The 11674-nt window shown below is 34.6% G+C and overlaps 1 protein-coding gene across 1 annotated transcript in view; it reads right to left on the bottom strand.

Annotated features, from left to right (window-relative positions):
* Nucleotides 1–8965, bottom strand: part of LOC118736336 — a 12684-nt gene extending 3719 nt beyond the window's left edge. Inside the window, exons 1-3 of the mRNA XM_036466429.1 lie at nt 8358–8965; nt 8005–8301; nt 7544–7679 (exon numbers count right to left, since the gene is read on the bottom strand). Coding sequence (XP_036322322.1) covers nt 7544–7679; nt 8005–8301; nt 8358–8735 — 811 coding nt within the window. The 5' untranslated portion in view covers nt 8736–8965. The remainder of the gene's footprint in view (nt 1–7543; nt 7680–8004; nt 8302–8357) is intronic.
* Between the last annotated feature and the right edge of the window lie 2709 nt (nt 8966–11674).

Below are 11674 nucleotides of genomic sequence, written 5' to 3'. Positions count from 1 at the left end.
TATGTTTAAAACATTTCACCTCATTTCACTTCAATACTCAATTAAACTCAACTCGGTTCAGCTCAGCCCACCTCAACTACCCTTAATTTAAAAGGGTGAATTTCAACCGCTGGGCGAACAGTAAGTAAAAATGTTCAATAAATGAAATGAATGAAGTATGTATGCTGTATATTTATTGGTTCCAACGGCGATGAAGGCGACCCACAGTTTTTCAACTACATATGTATATGGAGGCAGGTGGAAAAACTTGTTGCGCTTAAAGAGGGAAAATTAAAAAAATTTGAATACAACAATTTTCTTCATTTATATATAGTATATATTTGGATACAGATATATGTAATTTTCGATTCACTTACTTAAAATTAACCAAAATTCTATTTTTTTTTTATAAAACAGAGAGTAGAAATCGGATGAAATTTTATGTTTCCACCCATAAGAGTGAAGGGTTTTTAAATTATCTCATCTTCACCATATTTCATTAATCCTTTTCGTAAGAAACATTAGAGCACATGCCAAGTTTGGCGTAAAACAATCTCAAATTAGAAGTTGTTCAGAAAAGCTGACATTGAGATCTACCACTTGTTTGAGCATCTATCACATCTACCACTCAAGGTCTGAAATCTACCACATATTCGAGTTTTTGTGTAGTTTTACTTTTGCTTGGCATAAGTTTCTTAATTTAATATGGAAGGAACTGCTTTACACTGTCAAGGAAAAAAAATGCCAACACTCAACGCAATTTTTAGCAACTTCAAGCTTGCACTTTATTATAGTAAAATTAAACTTTTTTTAGATGCTAATTAAAAAGTTTGCAATTTAGGTGAAACCTTGCAGATTTTTTTATAAATTTTTGTACAAGGTTTGATCCAAACCCAGAGATCTACCACATTTTCTTCCAGATTCTACCACACAGAATTTTTTTTAAGTCCGATTACTGCATGGAGCCTCTTGAATTATGAATTCGGAGATAGGTCACACTTTGCTCAAAGATGACGGCAGTATTGCAAAGAAGGCCTTGGAATAGAACCCGCTAGTTGGCAGAAGCAGGCCTCGCGAAACATGGGGAAGAAAAGTCGACCGAGTGGCGAAGAAACTCGAGTTAAGCTGGAAGTAGTTCAAAGCAATTGCCACAAACAGAACCAGATGGCGCGCAGGCGTAGTCGATGCCGTATGTCCTGCTTGGAATTAAAAGAAAATGAAGAAGCTTAACGGATCTGTAAGGTGTTGTTGGGGCAAATGACCACAGTCTAAGTCGAAGCCAGTTGCCCGAGCTGTCAATAAGTGCCTATGTATGCATGTGTGTATGTATGCTTGCAATTGTTATTTGTTTGCTGTCATTCGTCTGAGCGCACCCATTGTGAGCGCCAAGTAAACACTCAAACATATACGAGTTTATGTTCATACAGATGTACATTAGTCCACACGACCTTACAAGCAAATAAAAGCAGCATCCCTGGGTCAAAAGCAAGGCTTCGGAGCAAAGGTTTTTGTCATCGCTCCGCTCTGGTATTTTGTTTCGCTCCGAACTCCGCTCTTGCTCCACTCCCAATACAAAAACTTTTTAATTTATTTATTTACATATCGAGCCCAACCAGCTAAAAAACGTTGGCGAACTTTTTTTTAAATTTTCATTTTGACGCAGAAATGTATCTTGATATCCATATGTATGTATGTATACTCCTCTGCATCCAAAAGAAAACTAAAAAAATTTTCAAGTTAATTAAATTGAATGGAAATTTATATAACACTGTCGTATGCCAGAAAATAACAAAAACAAAATATTTAAATTTTTTTTAAGGAGCTAAGGAGCAGATTAGTCTCTTAGCTCTTTGCTCCAGCTCCCCTCCAGCCAAAACCCTTTGCTCCTTGCTCCGCTCCGCTCGGAAGCCCTGGTCTAAAGTGTTTTTACAAGCAATTTCGAAATAAATTTCTGTCTTTGTACTTCCTTAGCAAGAGTTGAATGATTTTTAGAGAGCTTTAATTTACCGACATTAGGGCGGTAGGAACTGAGCTGGTGGATAAGTACTGGAACGGGGCACTTGAGGTCATTTTTTTTCCTCGGGACAAAAACACCGATATATCATACTTTAAAATCCGACTGCCAATTCCGAAAATATCAACCCCTTTTGATGCAAATTTGTTATACACCCCACAACACATGACCTGGTAAAATATTGTACCTGAGATCTACGGATATTTAAGCCGAAAGGTTACTGTATACTTTCTTGTATGGTACAAAGTAAACAAAAAAAAAATTACAAAAAAAGTCAAAAGATTGGTAAAGTAGAAAAAACGTTTTCCTGTGAAATTTGGCATATAAGATAATTTCGCACAAAGAGGTCAATACATACGCTCTGGGAGAAAAAAAATAAATTTTCATTGCAAAAATTGTTTAGGTACACGGCGAACCTTTTTTATGATCCGGTCTAATGTACGTACATACATATGAATGGATGTGTGTATAAACTCCGGTGCATGCTTAGTGAATGCATATGCATTTGCCGGAATATTGGGTATACAAATGTCTATGAAATTTATTATTGTCCAGCTGTCCGGCATATAATTCACTTTAAAATAAATTTATCACAATTTGTGTGCTGCAGCATAACGAACAAACCAAAACGAACTCAACTCAACCGAGGCAAATGAAAAACGCCACACAATTTCAACACAATAACGACACAATACGCAGATATGGCAATAAAGACAACAACAACTACAACACAATGCAATAAAATGTTTACTTGCATCAACAACAAATACAACAATGCGGTAGTAGCATCAAACAAATAGCTTTTTTTAATTTTTTTAACATCATACTGGCTCTGCAGGCCGGACAGTGGAAAAATATGATTGTAATAAACGAGATAGAGCGCGCAAAAAAACCCAACAACAAATAGAGTAATGACTTTAACAACTTTTCAAGTTAAAGTGAAATTGAAATTTATTTCTTAATTTATCGTCATGACAGTTTTTTTGCAATATATTAAAATTTACGAGCGCATATCAATTTTATTGTGGCTGCGTAGCAATAGCCATTCGCTTTCATTTTCCCACTGATAGAGTGTTAAAAAATGTAAACAAAAAGAAACTAACCACGGGTTATTTCAGGGTTTCCACTGCTCATTTGCAACTCTCGGCACTACAAACCCCATTACAAATTTCGAAAACTGTGTTTAACATACATATTATTTTTAAGCTGATAGATGCATTCTTTACTGCTGGATTGGTGTACGTACTGGTCATGGTATACATACTTTGCGGGCACGTTTTAATGAGTTTCAACTCGCTCCGAACGTAGGGCTGCCAGACGTCGCGGTTTTCACGGACATATCCCGATTTTGGACTATTTGTCCCGGTGTCTCGGTCCAACCTTAAAATATCCCAGGTTTCGTTTGAGTGTCCCGGTTTTCGATTTATATGCACAAATTTTAATAAAAGTTCCAAAATCACTACCGGTACATCACCAGATAGTTGGACTTTGCAAACATGGGCTTTTCCTACCAAAACTGGTCGGTTTTTTTCTGTTTGGTAGGTTGGTAGGCTAGATTGAATTTTGGTAGGTTCCGTGACAATAATAGTTATTTGAGAAAAATATAAAATATTTATATCCAAACATTTTAGCAACCTTGTTTACACGAATATTTCCACCATTGTCCACCTGACAGAGACTTCATTGTAAGACTTGAGGAATATCACCAGAACTAACCTATTGGCCTTTTAATATGGTAGTAAGACCAGTTGTCACCAGCTGCACCGACTAGTCCGCGTGTCCATTACAGGAGCTAGGGGCACCTGTCCAACGGATGCTCTTGGTGTCATTACAGGCATTCCTCCTTTGCCTATTCTGTTTGAAAAAGAGGCCTGCTGGAGAGCTCTACGACTGGCCAATATGACCAACAAGAAAATTTGGGATCTTCGGGGTCATTTGGAGGTTCTAAAGCCATTCCTGGATAACCCCGAGCTATCCTTCTACAAACCCTACAAGGTTAGAATTCCTGAAAGGGATTGCTGTGAAGTGATAATAACTATGATTGACAAAAGGTCCCAGGCATCGTATACCGACGGATCAAAGATGGACGACGAGAGTACTGGGGCAGGCGTATTTGGGCCAAAATCCAGAAAGCCTGTCAATTTACACATACCCAACTATATTCCAGGCGAAAGTCTTCGCAATCGAAGTCTGTGTAGAAGGACAAATGGGGCCAAATGAAATATTATGTCGGATAGTCAAGCAGGTTAAAGGCCTTAGGCGCTTTTAAAATGGCAGCAGGCTTGTGGAAAGCTGTAAAACTTTTTTGAACCACTTGAAAGCTTACAATAACTAAACACTGTGGTGGGTTCCGGGACATGAAGGGTTTGAAGGCAACCAAAGCTGACTGTCTCGCAAAGCGTGGATCCCACGTATCATAAATAGCAGACTGATACACTTTGGGGAACGATTGTCTTCTTCATCCAAAATTTTAAACATGGCGCCCTCCAAAGTGTCAAACTTCTTAAAGAGAATGAGGTTGCAGTGATTACAATTAGGGTTAAGGACAATGATATAATATATAATAGTATTAATAATAATAATAATAATATGTATCTATAAAGGGACAAACATTTGTATAAGTCTGTACAGTAAAATGAACAGTTATACGTAGTTTATTTGTTTTTACTGTACTAGTTGTGTTATAGTTTTTCTAAGTATTATGTTATCTACATTTTTAATAAACTTGACGTTAAAAAAAATATTAAAAACTATAATAAAATTTTGGTAGGTTCTCATTGATTTTGTTAGGAAGTTTTGGTAGGAAAAAAAATTTTTCCGTGGCAACACTGATCGATATACCCACATACATACATACCTTTAAGTGCAAAGTGCTCTTCCTAATTAGCATCAGCTGTTTTTTATTTGATTTGCTTGTTTGTTTTTCGTGCGTGCTTTACTTTCAATGTAAGTTTTCGCGACAAACTTTATATAATATAAAAATGTGTGTTTATAGTCTTTTGATTACTCTTAGAAAATGCCAGAGAGAGAGTATAAATTCCTTTCGGCTTACACAGAAGAGTGCCTCATTTGTTTATATTTTTTGACGTTATATTATCTTAAAAGAGAGCCTCACTAAGTTGTCAACCGCACCTTGTTTTATACACCTTGGCCATACCTACTAGTCATAACTCTAATGCTGGTCAATTTGTTCTCTTATTTCATCTCAATGGGCTAAGGAGAGAAATTCGCTCAATATAAGTTCGCTCATATAAATATGTTGTGTTATTAGATTTACCAAAGTGTTCCGGTTTGGCAACGGAGATATCTGGCAGCCCTATCCGAACAGCTAATGAAGAGCCAGCCGATCAGGGAATTGCACAAGTTTAGTATCTCACAATTTACCTAGTCCTATCGGATAGACCTGTGGAGGAGAAATAAATTTCAGCATAGCCCACCTGCAAGCTCAGGATCAGTGTTGCCGTGATGTTGTGCAAGAGTGTAGCACTTACAAGATCTGACAACAATCTTTGTTATATTGTTAAATTGTTGCTTTTGTTGGTATATTTTTATTTGATTTGGTAGATTTTTTTCTGACGTTTGGTATAATTTCGAAAAATTAATTTGTCATCCCTGACCAGCAATATTCGCGGAGCATTTGGCACATATCTTTTCCCCGAAAGCGATTTTCAATTAACGCCATTGGTGGAACCGCTGTCCGTGCTCATCACTAACTTTGCCTAAGTTTTCGGGTAAAAAATCCAAATGGCTCTCCAGGAAATGTATTTTAAGTGACATGTAACTTTACGGATATACGGCTCGGAACCGATTTAAATATGCACCAAATATATAATTACACAATTATACAACATAATTATTTAAGAGCGCATGCATGGTTCCATAATAATGATTCCAATATCTTCATTTATATCGTAATTATCAATATCTTATTAAGAGAAGTTTTGTCCACATCTAATAAAGTTAGAAGGACGATATTCCAGGATGTGGTAGTTTACATCTAAGTCCTTATATAGTACTTTTATCATAAATAATTATTGGAAATTTCAAAGGATATTCAAGGATAAATTTACAAAAGCACACTTTCAATTCTACAGAATAGTTACTTGTTCTAAAAAATCAACGGTAAGTCCTACACCCAGAAAAAAAATCGTGTTAAAACAACCAAATTTTAACCAATTTTGTGGTTATTATTTTTCAACGCGATATGTCATGTTATTTTCACATGAAGGAAATTTTTTAACATTTTTCCCTCTTGTTGACTTAACATTGGATAATTGTTAATTTAACATTGAAAGTGCTGTAAATTTAACCTGAAACATCGGTTTATTTTAACAAGGCATGTGGTTGGTTTCACAGGATATTCTACATGAAAATACTGGTTGAATCAACAGGAGTTGTTGTTAAAATAACACTACGTCTTCATGTTAAAAGAACCATATTTTAATGTTATTTTAATATGACATCGTGTTACCTTGTGTCCCTACTTTTACAAAATAAATAACAATTTGTTTAGTTTATTTTTATTAAAAAAATTTAAATATTTACACTGTTGACTTAAAAACTAAGTACTTATCTATTTATTACACAAAATTCATACACAAAAATTTCATATGTACATACATACATACACTATAGTGCGAAACTGAGTCCATGGTGATTTTTGTTGTACATGTGCAAGGTTTTTAAAGTTAAATTTTTTTTCTTACTTTTTTATGAAAACATGGTTTATGCTTTAACCAAAACTATATAAATCAAACTTTCAGTTTTTATGCAGAGCTTAGAAAAACTCAACAAATTTTTATAAAAATTATGGACTTTTAAAAAACTTTCAAACATTTTTGGGTAGTTTTGTAGCCTGTTAAATTTTAGTATGATAAAGCGCAAGTTTTAAGCGGATAAAAAATTGCTGACGGCTTTTGCGGTTTTTTTTATACAACAAGTGCAATTTATAAAAACTGACAATGAAAAAGTTTTTAAAAATCAACGCGATTTTTTATCCGCTTACAACTTGCGCTTTATCAGACTAAAATTTAAGAGGCTATAAAACTGCATGCCCAAAAAAGTTTGAAAGTTTTAAAAGTCTACAATTTTTATAAAAATTTGTTGAGTTTTTCTAAGCTCTGCATAAAAACTGTATCAAATCGTTTTAAATACTTTTTAAACGGATTGCTTTTTGATTGTTTTGAAGAATATGAATATGTACAGGAGGTGAGCTAATTTTGTCTGCACTTATAAAACTATAACTATCTGATTTTTCACCTACCAAGTATGACTGAATATGTGTACTGAAATTTATAATTTCCCACTGTGAACAAATAAAGAAAAGTTTTTGCATCAAGCTTACAACAATATCTTCGATTTGAAACAAGTATATAGCCTCCTGTTTTACAACAACAACGACAAAAACAAAAAAATTTCGAAACCCACGAAGCAATCAATATACTCACGAAACTGTGGGCCAAATATAGTGGTATATACATACATACACGTACATAGATAAGTACGTTTTTGTAAAATTAAATTTACTATTGCTCGCCTGCTCCGACAAACTTGATTGAGTGGGTTGACATTTAGGTGCAACGCTTAGTGCTCCTGTTTCTTTTTTTATTTTCCTTCGGATGTTTGTTGCCTTATCATAAAGTTTGCCTGTTGGATTTTCGCCATTTCGACGGTTGCAGTAATAGCGCTAAATAAAAGTAAAATAAATGCATTTAAGTGTTGAATTTTTTTTTTTAATATTCACAACGTTTTTCAAGCTAAATTTATTCTGTTATTTTTCTATAAAAATTGTATCCAAGCTTTAGCCAAAACCATATAAATCAGAGTTTCGAACTTTCTTCCACTTTTTATTTCGTAAGAAATTCATGCTTATAAGGAAAAAAGGGCAAAAATCTGTCAGCTAAAAAATTATTAAAAATCAGTGCTATTTTTTATCCGCTTGAAACTTGATCCTCCTTTACATATGTATTTACAAATTTTGATAGCAAGTTAATATGAAAATGCATACATACCATGTCTTCGTTGGGAAATAAAATTGTTATTTGCTCAGAAAAGGTGATGATATCTTTCATTGTCATAGGCACTGATCGCGCTGAGAAGTGGTCAACAATGGTATTTACCAAAATGTCACGACTAACATCTGACAGCACGGTCTTTTCTCTATATTGTTTAAAGATGCTTTGACCTCTTTCAGTGGCATTAAGTATTAACTTTAAATTCTTTGCTTCCATGTCTCTTATCGAGTCGTGAGACTCTTGGCTAGAATTTATCCAACTCTTGCATGATCCTATTGACGAAATGGTATCAGCCTTAAAATAAAAAAAGTATGCAAAGCTTATCATCGATGTGAAAATGATTTACTTACTTCATTCTGTCGCCAACGTGCAACTCTTTCTTTAAACTTTACTCTCGTTCCGAGCATTGATGCAGGGAAAAGTTCATTTATGTCCCCATCGTTGATGAAATACAGACTTTCTACATCCATTCCGCAATCTGTCAATAACATAAATATGCATATGGTTCCTCGCAGATTCTCAAAGAACTTACCGAGAATTCTTTGATAAACTTCTTCACTGAAGTTCATTTTACCACATACGACGTCTTTCAAATTTTCTTTTTCACGTGAAGCTTCAGTGGCTTGGCTTTGCTGCAGTGAAGTCTCAACTTCATTCCCCATGGTTAAATCACCATCAACAACGAAATATATGCCCGCCGATTCCCCAAAGACATTTTCTGTACCCATTCTTCTTAATATTTAAATAGCTTTTTTTAATAATCTTTCACAAATAATACACCAAATAAAAATGCAACCGAATGACGAAGAACGCGCACGCAAATAAAATATTACGGTACTTTTATGTTCTCTAACCACATACCCTGTAAAATTCACAATAGCTCATGTCAAAACAAACAGAAATCATGTTGCCAGACCTTTTTAACATCAACTAAATGTAAATTTAACACTTAATGTGTTTGAATCAACATTATTTAAAAAAACCCTCATGTAAATTTTACAATAACTCAGGTTGCAACAAACAGGAATCACGTTGCCATATATTTTTAACACTATTCACATGTAAATTTAACACTATATCTTGGTAAATTAACCAAAAATACTTCATGTGACTCTTAACACTTTTTTCCTGTTAAAAATATCATGTTAAAATGGAAAAATTGTTGTTGTTTCGTGTGTACAACTGTTTCATGTGAATTTAACATGGATCGTGTTACTTAAAAATCGAGGATATTTTTCTGGGTGTAGCTACTTCAAGCTTGCACTTTCTGACACAAAAATTGACTGGGCTATAAAACTGTATACTCAAAATCGTTCTAAGAATTCTAAATTTACCAGAAGCCTTACTGGATCCGCCGTTTTGAATTTTGCTATTCTTACAGCGGATTTGAAAGTAGGGACCTCGAAAACCCCTAGTACGAAATTTCGAACCATTTCTTTAAGCCTTAGAGTTTTGCCGCTCTTTTGAATTTCGGCAGCACTGTGCGTCAGAGAGAAAAACTAAGAACGCAGTTTTATTATATTTGGCCTCTAATTTTGTGAATATATTGGCTTTTTCGTCGCACGGTGTAATACATAACTAATAAATATTTTGGGATAAACTTACTGATAAAAAACCCTGCATTTAATTTAATTTTTCCTTAAAAACCCAATTTGGGAAGGTTGCGGTGGTAATAAAAAATTTCCTTGTGGAGTATGTCAAATAAGAATTTATATTAAAATTATGTTGATCCCGTGCGCAGTTCGAACTTACCACCTTTTACCGGATTTTAACAAGCTTTTTTTTATCGATACCGTACTTGCTTGAGCGACTTTTTATAATTTGACAGTTTTCCTAGATTTAGTCCGAGAAGTACGAGATCAGGCATACACTGAGGGAAATAATGCATAGTAAAAATGAATACTTTATATTTAATTATCGTTTAAAAATGGTCGTATTTAAAAATAATATTTTCATACAAAATTTATTAAGCACGTATTTGACTGTTCACATCTGAGTATGTATATGTAAGTGTACATACGCACCCCAAGCATCCAGAGAGCCGCTCTGAGAGCGGTGATAACAAACACATACATACATAGTACATACATGTTTATCCGTACAAATCGCGTGCTGTGGTGTTGATGGATATTCAACATTTGAAAGCAAATTTATATGGCTGGGTGTAGCTGAATGCGCAGAGATGCTTGCCACAAGTTGTTGATATTCGCAGATGGTCGGGTTCGAATTACACTGCAGGCAACATGCAAATTAAATTTCTTTTTTTAGTTTTTGTCTTGATTATTCACTTCACAGATGCTTTTTCAGTACGAACGCGGTAATTTTAATATGCGCGAAATTGAATTGAATATTTACCAAAATACAGTACTTTCGTTGACGTTTATAGTAAGATCAATTACGTTTCTATTTGATTTTAATATTTTTTTCCCTCAGTGTATTCATAGCTAAAAAGCGGAATAATTGACAATGTTGCTAATGCACACAGTGCAACTAAAAACTAAACTTTTTACAAAAATTTTAAATTGAAAATTTTATCAGTGAAAACAATGCCTGGGGAGTTGGCATACGGCAAGCCGCATTGAACAGGTGGTATCAGGTGATTTGATTTTTTATACCTTTCATGAGCATGAAATGGTATTATAACTTTGGTCCGATGTTTGTAAGTACCAGAACAAAAAGAGATAGACCCATCAAAATGTATACTTATATGATCAGAACGTCGAGCTGAGTTGATTTATCCATGTCCGTCTGTCCGTCTGTCCGTCTGTTTGTATGCAATCTAGTCTCTCAGTTTTCGAGATATCCGGATCAAATTTGGCAGGTGGGTGTATTTTTATAATGTATTAATCATTTGTCGGAACCGGAAGAATCGGACCACTATAACATATAGCTCCCATACAACTGATTGTTCAGATATGAGATTTTTCGTTATAACTTCTCCATTTATGCAGCTAAGAACATGAAATTTCGCAGCACTTTCACCCATTATCAACAGAATGCTTACAGTGAAAATTACAAAGATCGGGTCACTATAACCTATAGCTCCCATACAACTGATTGTTCAGATATAAAATTTTTCGTTATAACTCCTCCATTTATATAGCTGGGAACAGGAAATTCCGCACTGTTTTCAATAATTATCAACAGAAAACTTACAGAGTGAAAATTAAAAAGATCGGATAACTATAACCTATAGCTCCTATACAACTGATTGTTCAGATATGAGATTTTTCGTTATAATTCATCCATTTAAGTAGCTAGGAACATGAAATTTCGCACCATTTTCACTCATTATTAACAGAACACTTACAGTGAAAATAACAAGGATCGGGTGACTACAACATATATCTTCCATACATCTGATTGTTCAGATATGGGATTTTACTGTAAAACTCCTTTATTTGAACAGCTAAAACCGATAAATTTCGTAAGATATTTTATAAATAATAATACAAAGTCTACTGAGAAAATCGTCAAAATCTATGCTGTATAAGCTTTATCTACTATAGCACTGATTGTTCAGATACCCATGGGCGTATCCAGGTAGGGGCAGGGGGTGCTCGAGCCCCCCCTCCTAACTTTCAAATTTTCCTTATATATATATAAAACAGTACCCTGAAATGCCAGCTTAATAGGGTCGAGCTAAATTTCATTCTGGCTACGCCGA

This window comes from Rhagoletis pomonella, unplaced genomic scaffold, assembly GCF_013731165.1.
Source record: "Rhagoletis pomonella isolate Grant_MI unplaced genomic scaffold, Rhpom_1.0 Rhpom_scaffold_00003, whole genome shotgun sequence".
NCBI classification, from domain to species: domain Eukaryota; kingdom Metazoa; phylum Arthropoda; class Insecta; order Diptera; family Tephritidae; genus Rhagoletis; species Rhagoletis pomonella.
Note: the sequence above shows the minus strand (reverse complement) of the source record. Positions and strands in the feature narration are given on the sequence as shown.